Source organism: Trichechus manatus, unplaced genomic scaffold (assembly GCF_000243295.1).
Source record: "Trichechus manatus latirostris isolate Lorelei unplaced genomic scaffold, TriManLat1.0 scaffold00265, whole genome shotgun sequence".
Taxonomy (NCBI): domain Eukaryota; kingdom Metazoa; phylum Chordata; class Mammalia; order Sirenia; family Trichechidae; genus Trichechus; species Trichechus manatus.
Genome location: NW_004444201.1, coordinates 748,732 through 771,759, shown reverse-complemented (window position 1 = coordinate 771,759; position 23,028 = coordinate 748,732). Strand labels below are relative to the sequence as shown.

Sequence of the window (23,028 nt, the reverse complement as noted above, 5' to 3'; positions counted from 1 at the left end):
CTTACCTTCTGGGTATATTTCTGAAGTATTTTCTTAATGGTTATCATGAAAATTACATTTGAGACCCTATTTTATGACCTATTTTACCTATATACCAACAATTAATAAACAGCAAGTAACATTTATAAAATACTCACATTCTTAAATCCTAATTCTCTCCTCCCTCCTGATCTCTGTTACTATATCACTTTCACATCACTATACATTCTGTGTCTGTTAGGGTAACTTTGTATTTATTTCTTATACATTTGATGATATGAGGCTTGTAGCACATAATAACTAAATTTACCAACTGAAAATACCCTGCAACAAGCCTTTTTGTCTGTGCCATTACCTTTATTGGAAATCTCTTTTATTTTTTAATGTTTTTCCCTGTGAACTGATCAGATAGTTGTCTAGTGTTCTTTCCTTTCCATTTGAAGGACACACTATAGCAGTTCTTGCAAAGCACATTGGGTAGTAAAAAATTTCCACAACTTTTACTTATCTGGGAATGCCTTTAATTAATCTTTCTTTCCACCTTTGTTTTTGAAGGATAGTTTCACTAGATAAAGAATTCTTGGTTGACAGTTATTTTTCAGTGTTTCATATATATACATACATATATGTATTTCCATTGCTTCTTGGTCTTCTTGGTTTCTGATGAAAAACTGGCACTTAATCTTATTGAAGAGCTCTTACTATTTGTTACACTGGGCTTCTCTCTAGCTGCTTTCTGGATTCTTTCCTTAGGTTTGGTTTTCAGGAGTTTGATTACAATGTGTCCCAGAGTGGCAATCTTTGGGCATTTTCTACTTGGGGTTTTTTGAGTTTCCTGGATTTGCGGATTCACTTCCTTCAACAACTCTGGATAGTTTTCTACTATTATTTTCGCAAATAATCTTTCTGTCCCTTTCTTTCACTCCTTTCCTTCTGGGACTCCCACAATGTGTATTCACTTGATGGTGTCCCAGAATTCCGTTTGGCTTTAGTCATTTTTCTTTATTCTTTTCTCCTGCTTCTCTTGAATCTCAGTAAGTTTGATTACTTTGTATTCTAGTTCACTTATTTGTTCTTCTGCCAGCTGAAATCTGTTGCTGAATTCCTCCAATGTCTTTATGTCAGTCATTGTATTCTTCAGTTCTAATATTTGGTAGTCTTTTTTTCTCTTTTTTCTATCTCCTTATTGAGATTCTCATTTTTGTTTCCTGATTTCCTTTAGTTTGTTGTCCATGTGTTCTTTAAATTCTTTGACATATTTAATACTGTTGTTTGAAAATCTTCTATTTTGCCCATTATTTGGGCTTCCATAGGGCTGATTTTTGTCTCTTCATGTTCTTTTGATTGGGCCATCCTTGCTTGCGTCTTGGTATGCCTTATAATTTTTATTGTACCTTGAACATTTGAATATTATACCATGGTAACTCTGGAACTCAGAATCTTCTCCTTTCCCAGGGGTTGTAAATTTGTGTATTTTTTTCCTCCCTATTGTTGAAAACCGTAGTAGTCCATTTGCTCAGTAATCTCTATTGTTGAAAGGACTTCCTTCCAGAACTTGGGTAGATATCAAGGACCCTGATCCAAAGCCCTTGTTTTCCTAGTGTTTGAAGATTTTCTTGTACCTTAGGGAGAAAAGCAGAGTACAGAAAGCATCTGATTCTCCCACTCCTTAGTGACTGCTGTTATTACTTGATGTACACTGTAGTCAACTGTTTAGTGCCTTTTCCAAGCTACTTTTTTTATAGCATGAGTTCCAATTCTATTATCTTTGCAGTCAGTGATCACGCTTACTCTACTACAGGACACTGAGGCCCTGATTCTACCTGCAATGACACAGTGCTAGGAAAAGGCCAAAATCTCCACTCGTTTGAACCTTTCATAGCACTCCTAGACCAAGCCTTCTCTACAAACTGTGCAGCCTCCTCCCTGCCCACTCTATCACCAGGCAGCTGGCTGGAGAACTCAGGCCACCATTCTCACTTCTGTGGTAGGGATGAGGAATGGGGGATGTTCGCTGAACACTTTGCTGGTTGATTTAAATATCCAATCTGCTTCCAGAGCCCCCAAATATTTTGAGAAGCTCTTTTGTGGGTAGTATATCATTTGGTGGAGAAGTGATTCTTAACTTTTATATCTGCCTTTTTGCTTTTGATTTTAACTTCTGCATTAAACTTTCCCTTCCTAGCACACATGTTTCTCAGATTTCAGCCCTTGGAAGCCTATTGTCTGTATCTGTTAAGGTAAACTGCTCACAATTGATTCATGGTGCCTGGAGGCATTGTAGATACCTTCTTTTTTCTCGCCAATTCTTCCAGGAATACTGAGCTGGCCTTGCTGTGAGGATCCTGTCTCTCCTCAGTTTTTCTGACTGCCCCCAAACAGATATGAAGAATATGATACAACAGCCCCCAGCAAAAGCTAAGTCTATTCCCAACACTCCAGGGCCAAAAGGGAGTTCACGATTTGCAGTTCACAACCCACTGATCCAGGAGCTGCTGTAGAAGCTGGGAGTGGAAACGGTTTACACTACAGACAGGCTAACTTTCCCATCTTGTTGGCTTTTTATTCAGCTTTCAGTTAGATACTGTATCTCTCTGACTGGTTTACAGAATTCTGAGTCCATTAGTTCCACCACATTGTTTATTTTATTTCAGTTTTATTTTTCCATAATTGTGGGAGGATGGAAGTGTTCATCTGCTTATGCCACCATCTTGCTCCAGTTTCCAATAACTGTTAGTTTTTATTTGATGATTTCTTACATTTCCCTTTAACAACTTTTGTTATCTTCGACTTTAAAATGAATTATTACCCTGAACATTTACTTCAAATGACATGCTATTCATTCCATAAATACTAATACAATCTAATCCAAGAACAAAGAAAAACTGCAAGGAAGTGATTTCAGCATTATTTTAAATTAAGCATATCAGTTTCCAGCTTCGTTTCTGAAAAAATCATTTCTCCCGGAATTCAGATTTTTGGGTTCATGGAATTGGGGTGACCCACCCAGGCCATCCACCCTTAGGTGTCCTTTTGAACCTTGAAGAAACTGGTTCCCTAGAATCACCTTCAGGTCTTAGTAAGCAGCTTAGAGGAGTTTTGTCTTAGGCATTGGGTTCTTTGGAAAATTATTTATGTGCAGCCAGCTTTGAGAAACAGGAACTTCAAGGTCCAACTAGAGACTGTTTTAAGATACACAGCATGTCCTTGATTTTTCTGTAACCTGCCCAGTGCTTTGATGCTATCTCTTGAGAAATTAATACAACAATGACCTATATAACCCACCTTCACTTTCCCCTTTGGAGTGTCTTCCCGGCATGTTCGGGTGATGCTGCCCGATTCAAGTCCTATCTACTCACAATAAATGTTACATTAATTTCTGGTATTTCTCTAAACAATTTAGGTTTTAGACAATTCCTGGCATCAGAATTCAGGTCCATAGTGGCTGACCGATATCCCTCAGAACTCTCGCTGGACACAGGTATGACGTCCGTAAAAGTCCTTTCAGCTATCTCCACAGAGCATCTGGAGGTCACCTGGGTAAGCTCTCACAGATTCTTGAGCTCCACTCCATTTGCGTTTTGAGTTTGAATTCAATATTTATAGTGAGTTTGGTGAATTTGTTGTTTCATAGTACTTAGGACTGTCTCAGAACGGGGTATGCCAAATCCAATAAAGCACCGGATTTTCTTAGTGGAACTCCAGCTCACTACATGGCCAAGAACTATGGGTCTAGGTCTTGTTTGTATTTTTGTTTGAACTCCCTAACGACGGTTTGGCAAATTACTGGCCACTTTAGGATACCTTCCAATTGTAGAGACTCATATATTTAAGGTTTAAATTAGACAATAGTGGAGTCAAAACCAAATAACAGCAGTGGGATGCTTATTTTGACTGATATTCTAAAGTTTCCAAACATATTCAGAATTCTAAAATAGCCTCTCTTAGAGACAGTTTCAAAAAAAAAAAAAAATATTGTAAGTTATAAGAGACTGGGTTTCTAGCTGGCAGAATTATTTTTATATGGTTGTTACAAAGGAATCCCAGAGTTTTTTTAAGCCACAAAAATATGTGGGCGTGAGTTTGATCACCTTAAAAGCCTCTAGGGTACTCACCAACAGAAAGACACTCATGAAAGGATAAGCTGGGACATAAGATGGGCTAGAGCATTAGGCTGCCCATCAGCCACAAGAAAACTTTCATGCAACGGAGGTACACTGCAAAACAAAATACTCGCTAGATCCCGTGGCAGACTCCTTGATAGGATTCTGACTCTGGGAAACCTGTTTCAACCTAAGGGAACAGGATCCTGGACAACTAAGTGAAGTGAGCTTGGAGCTTCCCCCTACCAAGATGCTGGTTTGGGGTTCATGCTCAAAAATGCTATAAGCTGAATATACTAGAAGTAATTTGGAATTTCAGTGATCCCTTTGGGAAAATGAATTCCCACCTGCTCTTTTTCCTTCTACTTTGGGAAAATGAGTTCCCATTTGTATTTTCTTTACTCTTTGGGGAATTTTTGATGCTCAGGTTTTGTCAGAGGGTCTGACATCCCTCCATTTGAGACTCTGCCATGTTAGTAAGTTTTATCTAGAACCTATTTTTCTGTTGAATTGGGTCGATCTTACCAAAGAATTGCTGTAGACATTTTAAGAAACTAAGTCCCCTATTTGCTTTATGTTTTATAAGCCTGTTTTTTCAGCTGGCCTCAGAGATCGGTGAGTTTATGTGGTTTCTCTGTCTCATTTTGTTTTGAGCTTGCCTCTGGTATAGAGCATTGTGTGAGTCTATGTCTTGTATCAGGTTGGAGGCCGTGGCTGGCAGTTGCTCTTTTTTCAGGAGGCCATCTTAAATCTCAATTCTTTACTCATCCAAGAAAAGCTGCTTCTGTGCCTGTCTTATGATCTGGGCTTTCAGTAGCTACTCTGAGAAACTTTCATATAAATTGATCTATTTGAAAAGTGTGCTGAAAAAGGACGGTTTATTTTGATTGATACAACAAGGCCTTAAGAAGGACAAATTATTCTAAATTGTTTTTCTGAAGAATTCTTTAAAGCACGCAGAAGATAGGGTTATGATAGTAATAATTTCCTACCTCCAGATAGTATTATTAGAACTTTATTCTGATTGGTTTAGTGATAAGCATTTATATAAATTTAATAGAATTAGTTAATTTGTTCTGACAAAGATTTCTATGTTCTGTACTATGTCAATCTTTAAAGCAAAACCTTTCTAAGTAATTTAAGCTAGATACTATATGAAATGTTGTTTTATTTAGGGAAAAGAGAGTAATTTTTATTAGTTTCAAAATGAGAAGAGGGAAGCATAGGCCAAACCTAGAGAAAGGGGAAAAAAAAAAAAAGGCTAGCCAAGAATTGATGGGTTCATTTACAAAATTGCTAAAGAGCTTTGGGAGTTACTAGGCAGATAAATGGTTATGATAAAGGCAAACCTGATTACCAAGAGAACAGTAAAGAACAAATGGGAAATAATTTGGTTATCATTTGTATTTCAAAATACTCAAGCCAACTTAAACACATGTAAATGAACTGAGATTGACTGATTCTTTTCTTTGACAATGAGCCACAGAGAGGGAGGGCAGGATCAGGCCTCCTCAGCACCCACTCTCTGAGGCCAATGTTACTACAGGGGATCTTTTTGAAGAAAGGGCCCCTCCAACCAGCTGAAGACCTTTTAAGACAAAAGAAAACAAATAATGTAGACATTGATGAGGTTTAAAATAAGAAAAATGCTGTCTTAATACAGTTACCAGAAACTGGGTGGATCGTCATCACAAAAAAACTGTAAACAAGTTCTCTCTAATGTAGAAGAATTTTAAGAAGCCAAATGATAGAAATCACAATGAGACACACCTGAAATGAAATGGCAGGGTGGAATAGAGACATTTTTTATTCCAAAAACCAGTCAATAAAATCTAAGGTTAGATGAGGATAATATGGGAAATGGTAAAGGTCTGAAAGAAAATAGAGACTATTTAAACAAACTGTATTTCAACAGTAATTATGTTTTGTGGTATATCCCGTTGCCACTGAGTCGATTTCGACTGATAGCTACCTATAGGACAGAGCAGAACTGCCCCATAGGGTTTTCAAGGAGTGGCTAGTGGATTCAAACTGCTGACCTTTTGGTTTGCAGCCAAGCTCTTAACCACTGTGCCAACTGGGCTCCTTATGGTATACAGGATCATTAGGTAATTTACTGATATGGAGTTCACAGATATTCATTATAATTTAAGTTTATATACTTTTGCTTTTTATGCCACAAAGAAAAAAATATACGTATACATATAGTTGGGTCTGCTAATGACTGTGTTCGTTTTTGCCACTTAAAGGGTTATACTATAAGAGATATGTGACTGTCATGGACTGAGCTGTGTCCCCCCAAAATATCTGCTAGCTTGGCTGGGTCATGATTCTCAGTATTGTATGATTGTGTTATCTGATATGATTTCCTTATGTGTTGTAAACTCTATCACTATGATGAGATTATATGTGATCTCATGTGTTGTAAATTCTATTACTGTGATGAGGTTATACTGATGAGGTTGACAAGATTAGTGTCTTAATGCAATCTCTTTTGAGATATAAAAGACAGAAGCGAGCAGAGACACATGGGAACCTCATATCACCAAGAAAGCAATGCTGGGAGCCGAGCATGTCCTTTGGACCTCGAGGTTCCTGTGCTGAGATGCTCCCAGACCGAGGCAAGACTGATGACAACGACCTTCCTCCAGAGCCAACAGAGAAGAGAAAGCCTTCCCCTGGAGCTGACAGCCTGAATTTGGACTTGTAGCCTACTGGACTGTGAGAGAATAAATTTCTCTTTGTTAAAGTCATCCACTTATGGTACTTCTGTTAGAGCAGCACTAGATGACTGAGACAGTGACAAAAACAGAAAGCTTAAAATATTTGTTAAAAGGAAATTTATCTGATATGGTCAAAGTTTTTATCTGTCATGGATTAAGTCTGATGTGTCAATTTACAAGATTTTTAAGAGCTTTAGTGTCAAATAGCATAAAAAGCAAAAAAAAATTGGGTTTCTTGCTGTTAACAAAATTTGCTTTACTGAAGAACTGATTTATTTTTTGTGTAATCTGCCTCGAAGGCAAGGGTTCAGTGCCTCATGAGAATAAATCCCTGGTTCATGCTGAGCCACAAGTATTGTTTCTTGGTGACCTATGATAAATTCCTGACAACTCTGAAACTTTGTGGAAAGCCACCAAAGATTTATTCCTGCTTTATAAAGGGAAAAGTGCTAAAAGAAAAAGGTGTATTTAATGTGCTATGAGTTACATGCCAAATTTTCTTGGGGTTAAAAATTTATGTGTCACTGATGTCTGATGTTAGACAACAAGAACGTAATATTATGAGTCACAATTTTAGTTATTTTAATTGCGAACCTGGTCACAACTGTTCCTTTTGAATCTAGCTAGCAATGGTTTTGACTGGGGAATTCATATCGTTTACCCATATCGTTTTTTTTTTTTTAAACTATTCAGATGGTTAGAGACTTGATAACATTGGTATATCCTGACTATATCTGACTATAATCTGACATCTCAAGATTATTATGAGTTATATCTGAAGCTCTTTGAAAATAAGGTTAATCATTATGTTTACAGATGTTTTTGTCTAAAGATTTTGTTTTTTGAATTGACTACTTGGTTTTGCATTACTTTTGTAAATACTTCTCATCAGGTCTTTCACTTTTAATTATTATTAAGTTAATCACAGCCACATTAAGTTTTGTCATCTGCAGGTAAGTTTTTACTATGCTGACTCACTGAAAATGCATGACCAAAATATTTCAACAAAAGACAGACTGTATCAGACTTATGGACTGTGATATTTTGAACATGGATACAATTAGACTGAATCAAGATTTCTAGAACACTTGTGTAGAAGATGATGGGTTTACAGACTGCTGCTGATCCAAAACTGCATTAACTAAATAGGACTGAGTGGACTAAAATATTACTATGGGTTTTATGTGGGAATATTGCTGATGTTTTAATGTTGTATTTTCTGGATATAAGAAATCATTTTCCTCCCTTCTCCTAAATTATCCAATGAATTTTTTTTCCCTTGCAGATTTGGACTGGTTCTTGTTACACTATTCCTGTATGTTTACATAATCAGTTAACCAAAAGGAAAAATAAGAAATATGAGGGGAACAAAAAGTTAAGACCAGAAAAGAAACTTTAAAATGATTAAAAGAATCAGTAGATGAGAAAAACTCTTATCGTAGGATATTCTGTAGCCAGCATAGTACTATTAGTTACTGAAATAGCTGATTCTTGCATTAAAGGAAGAACCAGCTATTTAAATGGATTTAGATATTATAACTCTTGAATTGGATGTTCCTGTTGATAAGCTTAGCAAAGCTGTAGAGACCATAACTAAAGAATCATCTGAAGTTCAAGCTATGATTTTACAAAATAGAACAGCATTAGATTTCCTATTAGTCTCCCATGGAGGAGTTTGTGCTTTAATAGATGAATGCTGCTGTGTTTATAGTATTAATAAACTCAATTTGACATTTTGTAGAATGTAGCTGTTGCTCATGTACATGAAAAGCAGTAACCAATGCTTCTTATGTATAAACAAATGCTTCACAGGTTTTATTTCCTTGGTTTAAAGACCTAGGGCCATGGTTTTGTGGGTCATTTCAGTCGATCAGCCTAATATTCTTCTACCTCCTAGTTCATTATGTAGCATCTGGGTACTTAAAGGCTTGCAAGGGGCCATCCAAGGGGCAAAAATTGGTCTCTGTTCGTCTGGAGCAGCGGAAGAAAGGAAAGCCAGGCGGAGGAGGAACTAGACTCCATGTCTGATTACCTCCATTAACAGCTGTCTCATTTGCAACGAGGCTAAAAGAATAGATGGTACCCAGCTACCATTACTGAATGTTTGTGACAAAGATTCTATAGCAGAACCATGATCAGATGGTGGGAATGACAAAATCGTTTTGATTCTCCTGGAATCCAGATTTCTAGGGTCATGGAATTGGGGTGACCTGCCAAGCCATCTGCCTTAGATGTTGTCACGGATTGAATTGTGTTCCCCAAAAATATGTGTATCAATTTGGCTAGGCCATGATTCCCAGTATTGTGTGACTGTCCACCATTTTGTCATCTGATGTGATTTTCCTATGTGTTATAAATCCTATGTCTATGATGTTGATGAGATGGGATTAGCAGCAGTTATGTTAATGAGGCAGGACTCCATCTACAAGATTGGATTGTGTCTTGAGCCAATCTCTTTTGAGATACAAAAGAAAGAAGTGAGCAGAGAGATGTGGGGACCTCATACCACCAAGCAGTGCTGGGAGCAGAGTGTGTCCTTTGGACCTGGAGTCCCTGCACCTTAGAAGCTCCTAGTCCAGGGGAAGACTGATGACAAGGACCTTCCACCGAAGCCAACAGAGAGAGAAAGACTTCCCCTGGAGCTGGCACCCTGAATTTGGACTTCTAGCCTTCTAAGACTGTGAGAGAATAAATCTGTTTATTAAAGCTATCCACTTGTGGTATTTCTGTTATAGCAGCCCTAGATACTAACACAGATATACTCTTGAACTTTGAAGAAACTGGTTCCCTGTAGTCACCTTCAGGTCAAACAATAGCTTAGTAAGCAGCTTAGCAGAGAGCATTTTGTCTTAGGCATTGGGTTCTTTGGAAAATTATGTCCAGCCAGGAGTAGTAGGAACTCCAGGGTCTGAGTAGAGCCTGTTTTAGAATATATGGTATGCCCTTGGTGACTGTTTTTGTAACCTGTCCTGGGCTTTGATGCTGTCTATTGAGAAGTTAACAATGACCTATATAATCCACTTTCACTGTCCCCTCTTCAGAGTGCCTTCCTGACATGTTCAGGTGATGATGCCCGATTCACGTTGCATATAATCACAATAAATATATTCTGTTAAACTAATTTTTGGTGTTTTTCTAAGCAATTTAGGTTTCTGACAATTCCAAAATTAAAATCAATAAAATTTAATGTCCATATAATTGTGTATAACAATAACTTGGCTTTTACAATACTCATAAATGTACAAAATTCTGACTTCCACTTCTGAATAGCAGTGTGAAGTGCTCCTTGGACCCACTCCATTGAAACAGACATAACTGGTGAAAATTACTTAAAAACCAACCATTTAAAGTCTCTGGATATTTTCCTAAGAGCATACAGCAAATAAATATTTATGCCAGAAAATCTACTAAATTTCATTAAGAACAGGGAGTTACTTGAGGCATGATCCACTAACTCCACACCCCACACCCAACCCTAGCTCAGCATGATGAACACACCCTCCTCTTGGCTCCCAGTCAACAGATACAGTATCTCACATCAAAGGAAGGCCACCAGTATTCTCAAGCCTCCCACCCTGCTCCAAATTACAGAGGCTAAATACCAGGGTAGTGCAGCTCAGATGTTGGGGGCCTCCTTCCTCCTCACAGAGTGGAGGCTCTACCCCAGATGTGGCAGGTTGAGAATACTGGGGCTCCATCACCTTTGTCCCACCTTGCTCATCAGGAAAAGGTTCCATAATGGGAGAGGCAAGCCACAAAGTCCAGAGGTTATTGTACCTACCCAGAAAGCTGCTTATAGGGATATCACTCTGAGAGAAGCATGCCATCGTCCTTACCCCTAGCTCTGGAACAAGGTCTCAGAGATTTTGCCCAGGGGAAGACGCAAGCCGTAAGAACAGGGAGCTTCAAAGTTATCCCCAAAGGAACTGACTTTATTTGAAAAAGAGTGTGGGCAAGTTCAAGCCTAAGGGGGCTCTCAATAATAAAGGAGGCTTTGGTAGTAAGCAATTAAGAGGAGGTTGGTAGCTCCATTAGAGCAACAAGATAAACTGTATCCCAACGAGTTTATCAGAGAAAACGACGGAAAGAGACAGTTAAGAAGAGCCCTTCTGGGGTCAGAATAAACCTCAAGCCTTGCCTCATCACCTCTGCAAAAGAGTTCCAATTTAACTGGGTCATACGGTGAAGCAATTTATGCCCCAGTTTATTGTCAAAGACAACAGAGCAATCAGGCATCAATTAATGGAACCTAACAGCTGGGAATTACACCAACAGAGGTAAATAGCTTAACAAAAAAATAAGAAAGAGAGACAAACAGAGCCCTGCTAAAATCACTGTCAACCATGCTGACTGTGCACATGTCCTACGAGTGACATCAGAGGACTCATACTGCAGAGGGCAGGGGAGAAGACAAATTTCACTGAAACAGTCCGGCTAAGAGCCAAGTCAATAAATAAAAAAACAAGCAAACAACAACAAAAAGAAGCCTGGGGAGGGAGTCAGTATCCAAAATACATTACCAAAAATGTCCAGCTTAAAAAAGAAAATTACAAGACATGCAAAGAAACAGGAAAAGTGTGACCCATATACTAGAATTAAGCAGGCAACAAAAACTACCTGTGAGAGGGTCCAGATGTCAGATTTAACAAAGATTCCATATCAGCCATTATAAACACATACAAAGAGTTAAGAAACCATGAAATAAAGGTAGGTATGATGACAATGTCTTGTCAGATAGAAAATATTAATGAAGAGAAAGAATTAATTTTAAAAATAAGATATTCTGGAGTTAAGAAATACATCAACTGAAATAAAAAATTCATGGTGGGGGGTCAACGTAGATCTGAACTAAAAAAGTCAGTGAATTGGAAGACAGATTCATAGAGATTATGAAATCTGAAGGAAGGAAAAAAAAAAAAAAGAATGAAGAAAAACAAACAGTGCCTCAGAGAAATGTGGGGGACCGTTAAGCACACTAATACACACATCATGAAAACACCAGAAGAGGATAGTACAAAAGGAGCAGAAAAAAATATTCAAAGAAATAATGGCTGAAAAATCTCCAAATGTGAACAAAACAACCTACATATCAAAGAATCCCAAGGAACTCTAAGAAAGATAAATGCAGTGATCCACACCCAGACACATCACAGTAAAATTGCTGAAAGACAAAATTTCAAAAGCAGCAAAGAAAAATGACTCATGCACAAGAGAAGCACACTAAGATTAACAGCTGACTTCTCATCAGAAACAATAAAGGAGAGAAGGCAATGAAATGGCATATTCAAAATGCTGAAAGAAAAAAAAAATCTATCAGTCAAGAATCCTATATCCAGCAAATCCATCTTTCAAAAATAAAGATGAAATGAAAACATTCCGAGGTAAACAACTGAAAGAATTTGTGTCCAGCACACCTGCCTTACAAGGAATGCCAAAGGAAGTTATTCAAGCTGAAAGTAAGTGCCCCCAGATGGTAATTCAAATCCACATAAAAAAACAAACAGCACCAGTAAAGGTAATTACAAAGACAGTACAAATGCATTTATTCTTCTTCCTTCTCTTAACTAACTTTAAAAGCAACTCTATAAAACAACACGTACAGTTAGTCCCCAGATTATGAACTACTTCCATTCCTAAGTCTGTCTTTAAAAAAAAAAAAAAAAAAGCATTAAAAAGGGGAAGAGGGAACACAGCTATATATTAATCTTTCTATATCTCTCTGGAATTAAATGAGGATTAATCTGAAGTAGATTCTGGTATGTTAAAGTATATATAGTAAACACTAGAGCAATCACTAAGAAAATAACTGAGAAAAACATGCACTGAAAAAATCATTAGAAGAATTAAAATGTCAGACTAGAAAATATTCAAACAATGGGAAAAAAGCAGTAAAGAAGAACAGTGAAACAAAAATACATGAAACATAGAGAAAACAAAAACTAAAATGGTGGATATAAATTCAACTATCAATAATAACAATAAACACAAGTGTATTAAACAATCCAAATGAAAGAGAAAGAATGACCATATTAAGAACAAGATCCAACTACCATATTTTTACACAAATAACATGCACCTTCTGTGACTGTTTGCTGGCCGCACCCTCCCCTGCGAGGCACCCTTATAATATCAGCACTGCCGTGCCAATCCTCTTCCACATGATGCTGTTAAAAAGAAAACTAGCATAGTGTGCTTACAAAAACACCTCATGAGGGGAGGATGCAGCCTGAAAACAAATGCAGAAGGCACATATTATTTGCGTAAAAATACAGCACATGCTGTCTACGAGAGGCTCACGTTAAATTAAAAAATACCAAGAGGCTGAAAGTAAAAGGAAGGATAAAGATGTGCCATGGAACATCAACCATAAAGAAGTGGGAGTGGCTATGCTGACATCAGACAAAATAGACTAAAACAACAAATGTTTCTAGAGATGAGGAACATTTTAAAATGATAAAAGGGTTAATCCATCAGGAAGATATAACAACTATAAACATATATGCACCTAGTAACAAAGCACCAAAATACATGAAACTTTTTAAAAACAACAGAATTAAGACAGAAATAGACAATTTAACAATGATAGTTGGAGACTTCAACATCCCACTTTCAATAATGAATGGGACAACTAGATGGAAGATTAACAAGGAAACAGATGCCCTGAACAACACTATAAACCAACCAGACATCTACAGAACACTTCATGCAACAACAGCAGAATATACACATTTTTCTCAACTGTACAAGGAATATTCTTCAGGATAGACTATATATGCTAGACCATAAAACAAGCCTCAATAAATTTAAAAGGACTGAAATCATACAGTCTATGTTTCATTCACAGTGGAATGCAATCAGCAATAACAGAAACTTGGGAAAGTCACAAATTTGTGAAAATTAAAAACAACCCAAAAAACCAGTAAGTCAAAGAAAAAAAATCACAAGGTAAATTAAAAAGTACTTTGAGGTAAATAAAAATGAACACACAACATATCAAAACTTATAGCATGCAGCTAAAGCAACACTTAGAGATCAATTTATACCTGTAAACTCTATTAAAAAAGAAGAAAAACCCCCAATCAATAACCTAACCTTTCACCTTAAGATACTGAAAAAAGAAGACTAAACACAAAGCAAGCAAAAGGAAGCACAGTAATGATTAGAGAGGAAATTAACAAAATAGAGACTACAAAAACAACAGGGAAAATCAACAAAATCAAAAGTTGGTTCTTGGAAAGGATCAACAAAACTGACAAATCTTTAGTTGGACTGACCAAGGGAAAAAAAGACTCAAATTACTAAAATCAAGAATGAAAGAGGGATCAGAACTTACAGAAGTAAAAAAAAAAAGATTATGAGAGATTACTACGAACTATAAATCAATAAATTAGAATAATTTAAATACATGGGCAGATTTCTAGACAGACAAAAAATACTGAAACTGACTCAAGAGGAAATAAAAAGTGTGAATAGACTTATAACAAGAAAAGAGACTGAATTAGCATTAAAAAAACTACCCACAAAGAAAAGCCCAAGTGCAGATGTCCTCACTGGTGAGATCTACCAAATATTTAAAGAAGAATTAATACCAATTCCTCATAAACACTTGCAAAACATAAAAGAGAAAAAAATAAACTAGAAATGTTAGACTAAAAAAATTCACTTAGTGCCAAAAAAAAAAAAAAAATTGGTAAAGCTCATTCTGAGTCTAGCATTACCCTGATATCAAAACCAGACAAAAAAATCAGGAAAGAAAACTGCAGATTATTGCCTCTTACAAACACAGACATAAAAATCCTCAAAAACAAGCCAAGCAAATTCAGCAATATTAAAATATTATACAATATGATGAAGTGAAATTTATACCAGTAATGCAAGGTGAGTTTCACATCTAAAAATCAATTAATGTAATACACCATATTAATCAAAGGACAACAACTACAGGATCTTCTCAACAGATGCAGAAGAAGTATGTGATAAAATATAACATCCCTTCATGATAAAAACACTTGACAAACTGGAAATAGAAGGGAACCTCTTCAACTGATAAAGGGCATCAATGACAAACCCGCAGCTAACACCACACTTAATGGTGAAAGCCTGCATGCTTTCCACATATATCAAGAAGACAAGGATGTCTGCTCTTGCCACTTCTATTCAACACTGTACTAGAGGTTCTGCAGGGACAATTAAGCAAGAAAATGAAATAAAAGGCATACAAATAAGAAACGAAGAAGTGAAACGACCTCTATTCACAGGTGACATGATTATGTATATAGAAAATCCCAAGGAAATCAGTAACAACTACTAAATTCAGCAAGATTGCAAGATACAAGATAAATATACAAAATTCAATTATATTTATATGTACTTTCAATAAATAATCCAAAAATGAAATTAAGAGAACAATTCCACTTATAATAACATCAAAAAGATATTTAGAAATAATTTTAACAAAAGAAGTGTTAAGACTTATGCTCTAAAAACAAAATACTGTTGAAATTAAAGACAATAAACAAAAAGATGATAATGTTCTAAAAGACCAAAATCAATGTCTAAGAGACTCTAAAACTTGCTATTGAGTGCAGAGTGGCAAAAGCAAACAGAAGAAATGATGAAGTAAAAGAGCTAGACAGAAGACTTCAAAGGGTGACTCAAGAAAACAAGGTAAAGCATTATAATGAAACGTGCAAAGACCTGGAGTTAGAAAACCAAAAGGAAAGAACATGCTAGGCATTTCTCTAGCTGAAAGAAATGAAAAACTTCAAGCCTAGAGTTACAATATTGGATTCTATGGGCAAAAAATTGAATGACACAGGAAGCATCATAAAAAGATGGAAGGAATACAGAGTTACTATACCAAAAATAATTGGTCGACGTTCAACCATTTCAGGAGGTGGCATATGATTAAGAACCAATGGTACTGAAGGAAGAAGTCTAAGCTACACTTAAGACACTGGTGAAAAACAAGACTCCAGGAAGTGATGGAATACCAACTGAGATGCTCCAACAAATGGACGCAACACCGGAAGCGCTCATTCATCTATGCCAAGAAATTTGGAAGACAGCTACTAGGCCAACCAACTAGAAGAGATCCATATTCGTGCCAATTCCAAAGAAAGGTGATCCAATGGAATGTGGAAATTATCAAACAATACCGTTTATATCACATGCAAGTAAAATTTTGCTGAAGATAAACTCAAAAACAGGTTCAGCCATACATCGACAGGGAACTGCCAGAAATTCAAGCTGGATTCAGAAGAGGACTTGGAATGAGGGGTATCACTACTGATGTCAGATGGATCTTGGCTGAAAGCAGAGAATACCAGAAGGATGTTTAGCTGTGCTTTATTGACTACAGAAAGGCATAACAAATTATGGGTAACACTGCGAAGAATGGGAATTCCAAAACACTTAATTGTGGTCATGTGTAACTTGTACATAGATCAAGAGGCAGTTGTTTGAACAAAACAAGGGGATACTGTGTGGTTTAAAATTGGAAAAGGTGTGTGGCAGGGTTTTATCCTTTCACCTTACTTATCTTCTCTGTATATTGAGCAAATAATCCAAGAAGCTGGACTATATGAAGTAGAATGCAGCATTAGGAATGGAGAAAGACTCATTAATAACCTGCGATATGCCGATGACACAACCTTGTTTGCTGAAAGTGAAGAGGACCTGAAGCACTTACTGATGAAGATCAAAGATCGATACCTTCAGTATCGATTACATCTGAACATAAAGAAAACAAAAATCCTCACAACAGGACCAATAAACAACATCATGATAACCAGAGAAAAGACTGAAATTGTCAAGGATTTCATTCTACTTGGATCAACAATCAACACCCATGGAAGCAGAAGTCAAGAAAATCAGACAATGTATTTCATTGGGCAGATCTGCGAAAGACCTCTTTAAAATTGAAAAAGCAAAGATGTCACTTTAAGGACAAAGGTGCACCTGACCTAAGCCATGGTATTTTCAATTGCCTCATATGTATGAGTAAGCTGGACAATGAAAAAGGAATATCAAAGAAGAACTGATGCATTTGAACTATGGTGCAGGCAAAGAATATTGAATATACCATAGACTGCCAGAAGAACGAACAAATCTGTTTTGGAGGAAGTGCAGCCAGAATGCTCCTTAGAAGTGAGGACGGTAAGACTTCATTTCACTTACTTCAGACCTGTTATCAGAAGGGATTAATCTCTGGAGAAGCACATCATGCTTGGTAAAGTAGAGGGTCAGTGTAAAAGAGGAAGACCCTTAATGAGACGGACTGACACACTGGCTGCAATGATGGGCTCAAACATATCTACTATTATGAGGATGGCACAGGAGAGGGCAACATTTTGTTCTGTTATACATGAAGTTGCTATGAGTCAGAGACAAGTCGACAGTAGGTAACAACGTTCTAAATAAATTTGTTCACGGACTGGAAGGAAATGTTGTTAAGATGGCAATAATAACCATTCAATAAAATCCCTAACAAATTCCAATGACCTTTTTGGCAGAAACTGACAAGCAGCTCCTAAAATTCGTAAGATTTTAAGATACATAAGAGACAAGGGATATGGAATTGTGAAAACAATGATAAAAAACAAGAACAAAGTTGGAGGACTTACACTTTCCCATTTCAAAACTTAATACAAAGCTACAGTGAGAAATGGCATAAGGACAGAAGCACAGATCAATGGAATAGAATTGAGAGTTCAGAAACAAACCCATGTATCTATGGTCAGCTGATTTTTAACAAAGGTGCCAAGATAATTCAAAGGGGAAAAAAATATTGTTTTCAACAAATGGTACTGGGACAACTGGAAAGCCACATGCAAAAGAATGAAGTTGGAATCCTGCCCACATCATATAAAAAAATTAAATGAAAATGGATTAAAGATCTAATTAAAAGAGCTAAAACTATAAAACTCTTAGAAGAAAACACAGGTATAAATCTTTATAATCTTGATCAGGCAATGATTTCTTAGATACGACACCAAAAGCATAAGCTACAAAAGAAGGCTGGATATCATCAAAATTAAAAACGTTTTTGTTTCAAAGAAGAGCATCAAAGAAGTGAAAAAACAACCCAAAATATTTGTAAATCATGTATCTCATAAGAGAATATCTAGAATAAAGTACTCTACACTCAAAAATACCGATAGTGGCATATACTGGCAAGGATGTGGAGAAATGAGAAGCCTCATTCACTGCTGCTAGGTAATGTAAAATGATGCAGCCCCTTTGCAAAATAGTGCAGCAGATCCTCAAAAGACTAAACACAGTTACTACATGATCCAACAATTCTATTCCTAGGTATATAACCCAAGGGAAATGGAAACCAATGCCCACACAAAAACTTACACATGAATGTTCACAGCAGCAGTATTCAAAATAATCAAGATGTGGAAACAACCCAAATGCCCGTGAACTGATAATCTGATAAAGAAAATGTGATATAGTCATACAATGAACATTATTCGCTAATAAAAAGCAATAAAGTTCTGATACATGCTACAACATGGATGAACCTTGAAAACACTATGCTAAGTGAAAAGCTAGTCACAAAATACCATACATTGTATGATTCCATCTATATGAAAAGTCCAAAAGGCAAATCAATAGAAATAAAAAGTGAATTAGTGGTTGCCTAGCTTTGAGCAGGAAAGGGGGATGGTGGGAAATGGGGAGTGACAGCTAATGGGTATAGGGTTTCCTTTTGGGGTGATGATAAAGTTCTAAATTTGATTGTGGTGATAGCTGCACAATTCTGTGAACTATATACTTTAAATAGGTGAATTTTATGGTATGTGAATGATCTCAATAAAGTCACTATTTAAAAAAAAAAGAGAACAGGAATGCCAAGCATTCAAGATAGTGCTAAAAAAAAGTACAAAAATCTGTTTTTGAAGGATTCTGAATGCTTATTATTTTATCAAGCAAGAAATTGGGAAATGGTCATTAGTTTCGTTTAATGTCTTTTTATTGTCATTTGCCAATTCTCCATTATTGAAATGTTACAATGATAAAGAGATAAGGTGACGAGATTTCCAAAACAAATGGCTGATTCTAAAAATGCATGCGCTATGGATACAAAAATGTACTCTATGACTTCTAATATAATGTGGAAAGATAGCCAGGGAATCAGGGGACATGGAATCAGGTATCATCTCTGCTTTATCAAACTATTCTCTGATGCTTTATTTTTTGCCAGATAAGACTGAAGCTAGGGTGAGGAAGGAAGCTTAGACCAGGTTCTTCGGGCCATCTTTAGGCTCAGGCAAATGGACAACCAGTGGTGTCACTAGAGGGATGCTAAACCAAAACCAAGCCCGCTGCCGTCGAGTTGATTCCAACTCATAGCGACTCTAAAGGGCAGAGTAGAACTGCCCCACAGGGTTTCCAAGGAGCACCTGGTGGATTTGAACTGATGACCTTTTTTAGTTACCAGCCATAGCTCTTAACCACTGCACCACCAGGGTTTCCAGAGGAATACTAGGGGTGTGGAATGCACCAGGTGACACTGTCAGAGCGGGTGACACCAAAGTGACTATAAAATTTGTGTGGAGAGTTTCAGCAGAAATTCATTATTTTTTATAAAACTATCCCTGTAGTTAGTTATAACAACAAAAACATTTTTTGTAAGCCCAGCTTACATGTATCAATATATCTGTAAGGCTAAAACTCTATGCTAATTTACTTTCTGAACCTTCTAATGCACTCCGATCTGAGCTGTCATTATTACCCAATTACAATGATGCTTCGAATCATGTGGTTTCATCTGCACATGCTTGTAGCGCTTTGGTTTTTGTTGCTACCGGTGTATTTATAGTCACTGATTTTATCAAATTTTCTGGTGTTTTAGCTACAGTATGGTGGTAATTAGTATTTGTGAACCTGTATCAATAACTCTGAGCATGAAGTAGTAATTAAATGAAAAGAAGGAGTGATATACCAGAATTATGATTTATAAGCAACATTAGTACAGAAAAACATTACTAAGGATTTTGTATGGTCTGGCACAGGAGGTGGTCCAAGGCCGGGGGGGGGTGTGTGTGTGTGTGACACCAACCCTAGTGACATCACTGAGGACAACTAAGCAAGTATCTCAGCTCCCTCACTCCAACATCCACCACAGTTAAATAGAGAAGCTCTTCTTTCATTTATTTTCAGTACCGAGGTATTGCATAATAGTTCAACAGACAAAGGGAGCTTCATCTCTACATGAAAATTCATGAAAGCCCTGGACTATATAATCCAGCTGTAACAACCTATGAATACAACATTAAAGTATGTAGAGATCTTCTGTAAGCATACCCAAAACAATTGCACAAATGGGTACAAACCAAATGAGTGTTTTAAAACTAGTGATGTTTCGATTTTAAAAACAGTGGTGTCAAGTAAATATTGTAATTTATTTTATCTTCATGACCTCATTTTTGCTATTCAAAGACATTAATTATAAACTCACTTTGTCTTTCATACCGCCAGACTCCTCTTTTCGAATAACCTTAAGCATTCATAACTTAGTAGGAGAACACTCAAATCTGAGACCCAGAACAAACATATAAGATCCTATCCTTAAATGTAACGTATACTTACCAACAGTCAGGAAATCTGATCGATACTGACAAGTCATTCCAAAGCCAAAATCTCGCCAAAAGCCAGAATCTTTTTTGTGAACCTTAAATTAAAAAACAAAACAAAACAAAACAATTAATCCCTCAAGAACTGGAAGTTTTAATCAACAATGAAACAAATTAAAATATATTCCCCCCAATTTTTTCCTTTCACTTATGTGACTGATAAAGGACCACATGCATTTGTTATTAAATCCTTACAAAAACAAACAAACAAAAATATATTAATCCTTATGAGCAAAGGATTCCTGCCACTTTGTCAAGCCCTGCCCCAAGGTGCATGAGGAGGTTACTAATGACTCAATTTGGTGCCTGACCTCAGCAGCTTACATTCCAGAGAGGACAAAAGGTGCACAAACACACACTATAACATACTGTGATAAGTTCTACCTAGTACACCTTTCTTGGGCACCTATCCAGCATCCATTCCCCTACAGTTCATCCTGATTGTGAGCAGAGTTTCATTCTGTTCATTACCTGGCCCCATGCAGTCCAGGAGCTTCAGGGAAAGCTCCTTTCACCCACAGCTTCAGGTGGGTTAGTCCCTGGGTTACAAACAACCCACTTACTGACAACTCATAATTGCCCTTTAATGTCGTGTAAATTTGCCCTCACATTGAAGTGACTGAATCAACCCCTACTAGCTTCAAATTCTTCATGGCAGTCACCTTCAATGGCTGCACATGGCAGCTGATAAATCACTGAAAAGGCTTTGAGCCTTTTCTTGCACTAAAGTGAGGCTAAATAAGAATGATGCACACCTGTTTCAACGTACCTACAAATTCGACTTAGAGACACAGGAACAGATCTTGTTTATAACCTCCGGGCTGCCTGCAGTTTACACCAGTGAGGGAGTCTCACCCCACCTGCTGTAGGAATTGGTTCAGTAACGGGCACCAGACCCAATTCAGGCCAATTAGCTAAAAGGGAAGGTTTGCTGGGAACTTTGGAAAACAAAGCCTCTTCATTCTTCTGAAAGAGTTACTAAACCAGACACTTGCTCTTTTAACATGGTGTCAGGCAGGAGTCAGCAAACTATGGCCCACAGGTTAAATCCCACCTGCAGCTTGCTTTTGTAAACACTTTTATTGGAACGCAGTAACGCTCATTTGTTTACAGATTGTCTTAAGACTGCTTTTTCACCCTACGAGGCAGAGTTGAGTAGTTGTGACATGGAATGCAAAACAAAATGTTTCCTATCTAGCTTTTTACAAAAACAGCTTGCCAGTGTATTAGAGGGTGCAGATATGGAGCTTCCAACTACTGCAGTCCTTCTGCAACCATGAGGATAACCAGCTTTAAAACGAAGCTATAACCACAGAAGTACAAGTAGAGACGATAAAAAGAAAATCAGGACTTCCACGCAACATGGCGCTACAGACAGAAGCACCATGCTGTCCCTCCACAGCTAAGATCAGAAAAACTAAGTCAAACAGAGACAAATGTCCATCCTGAAACCCTAAGCATCAAAAGAAGAGATAAAGAACTCAGCCAAGCACTGAATGGAGTAAGCAAAGAATCCTGAGAGCAGATCAAGAAAAACAAAAAGTCACATACAGAGGAGAAACAATAAGACTAAGTTTTGGATTACTGGGCAGAAACCACGCAGGCAAGAAGGCAATGGGATGACATATATAAAACCTTGAAAGAAAAAATTCCCAGCCAAGAATAATATATCTTCCAAAACTCTCATTCAAATATAATGGTGAAATTAGGATATTTCCAGATAAACAGAAATTACAGCACTATGTAAAAACCAAACCAAACTTTAAAGAATTATTAAAGCAAGTCCCTCTATCCGAGAACAAACAACATCAGACCACAGGCTGAATCTAGGACATAGGATTGTACCAGCCAGATGCCAACCTAGGAAATGAACTCAAGGACTATCTAAAACCAAAAGAACTACAACGGGGAACCAAAGAGGTTAATCTGTAAATGACAACAACATCAGAACAATAAAAGAAGGAATAAACAGTGTAGGTATAGAACCTTCTAATGGAGAGGAAGGCAAGGCGATACCAAGTAATAATAGACTGGTTCAAACCTAGGTGGATAAAGGTAAATTTCAAGGTAACCACAAAGAAAGTTAACAAACCTACTTATCAAAATAAAGAAGAAAAACATAAAGTCTCAGTAAAAACAAAATCTACGAAAACAAAAGAAATGAAAAAAAAAAATCCAAAAACAAAAGGAATTCAGCACAAGAGAGTAAGAGGAACAAAGAAAACGTTAGCACCACAAAAAAAAAAGCACTACAAAATGACAGCAATAAACTCAAATTTATCAATAATTACACTGAATGTAAATGGCCTAAATGCACCCACAAAGAGATGGAGAGTGACAGAATGGATAAAAATACAGGATCCCTCAATATGCTGTCTACAAGAGACATACCTCAGAAACAAAGATGTAAATTTATTAAAAATTAAAGGATGGAAAAAAATACATCAAGCGAACAGCTACCAAAAAAGAGCAGGAGTGGCAACACTAATCTCAGATAAAATAGACTTTAAAACAAAATCCACCATAAAAGACAAAGAAGGACACTATATAATGATTAAGGGGATGATCCATCATGAAGAC

General features: G+C 36.9%; 1 protein-coding gene across 3 annotated transcripts in view; it reads right to left on the bottom strand.

The window, feature by feature from the left end:
• CSGALNACT2 (chondroitin sulfate N-acetylgalactosaminyltransferase 2) overlaps positions 1 to 23,028 on the bottom strand; it is a 94,535-nt gene that overhangs the window by 9,443 nt on the left and 62,064 nt on the right. For all 3 annotated transcript variants that reach the window (XM_023724857.1, XM_004389879.2, XM_023724859.1), the window contains one exon: positions 20,405 to 20,486. In XM_023724857.1, coding sequence (XP_023580625.1) covers positions 20,405 to 20,486 — 82 coding nt within the window. The remainder of the gene's footprint in view (positions 1 to 20,404; positions 20,487 to 23,028) is intronic.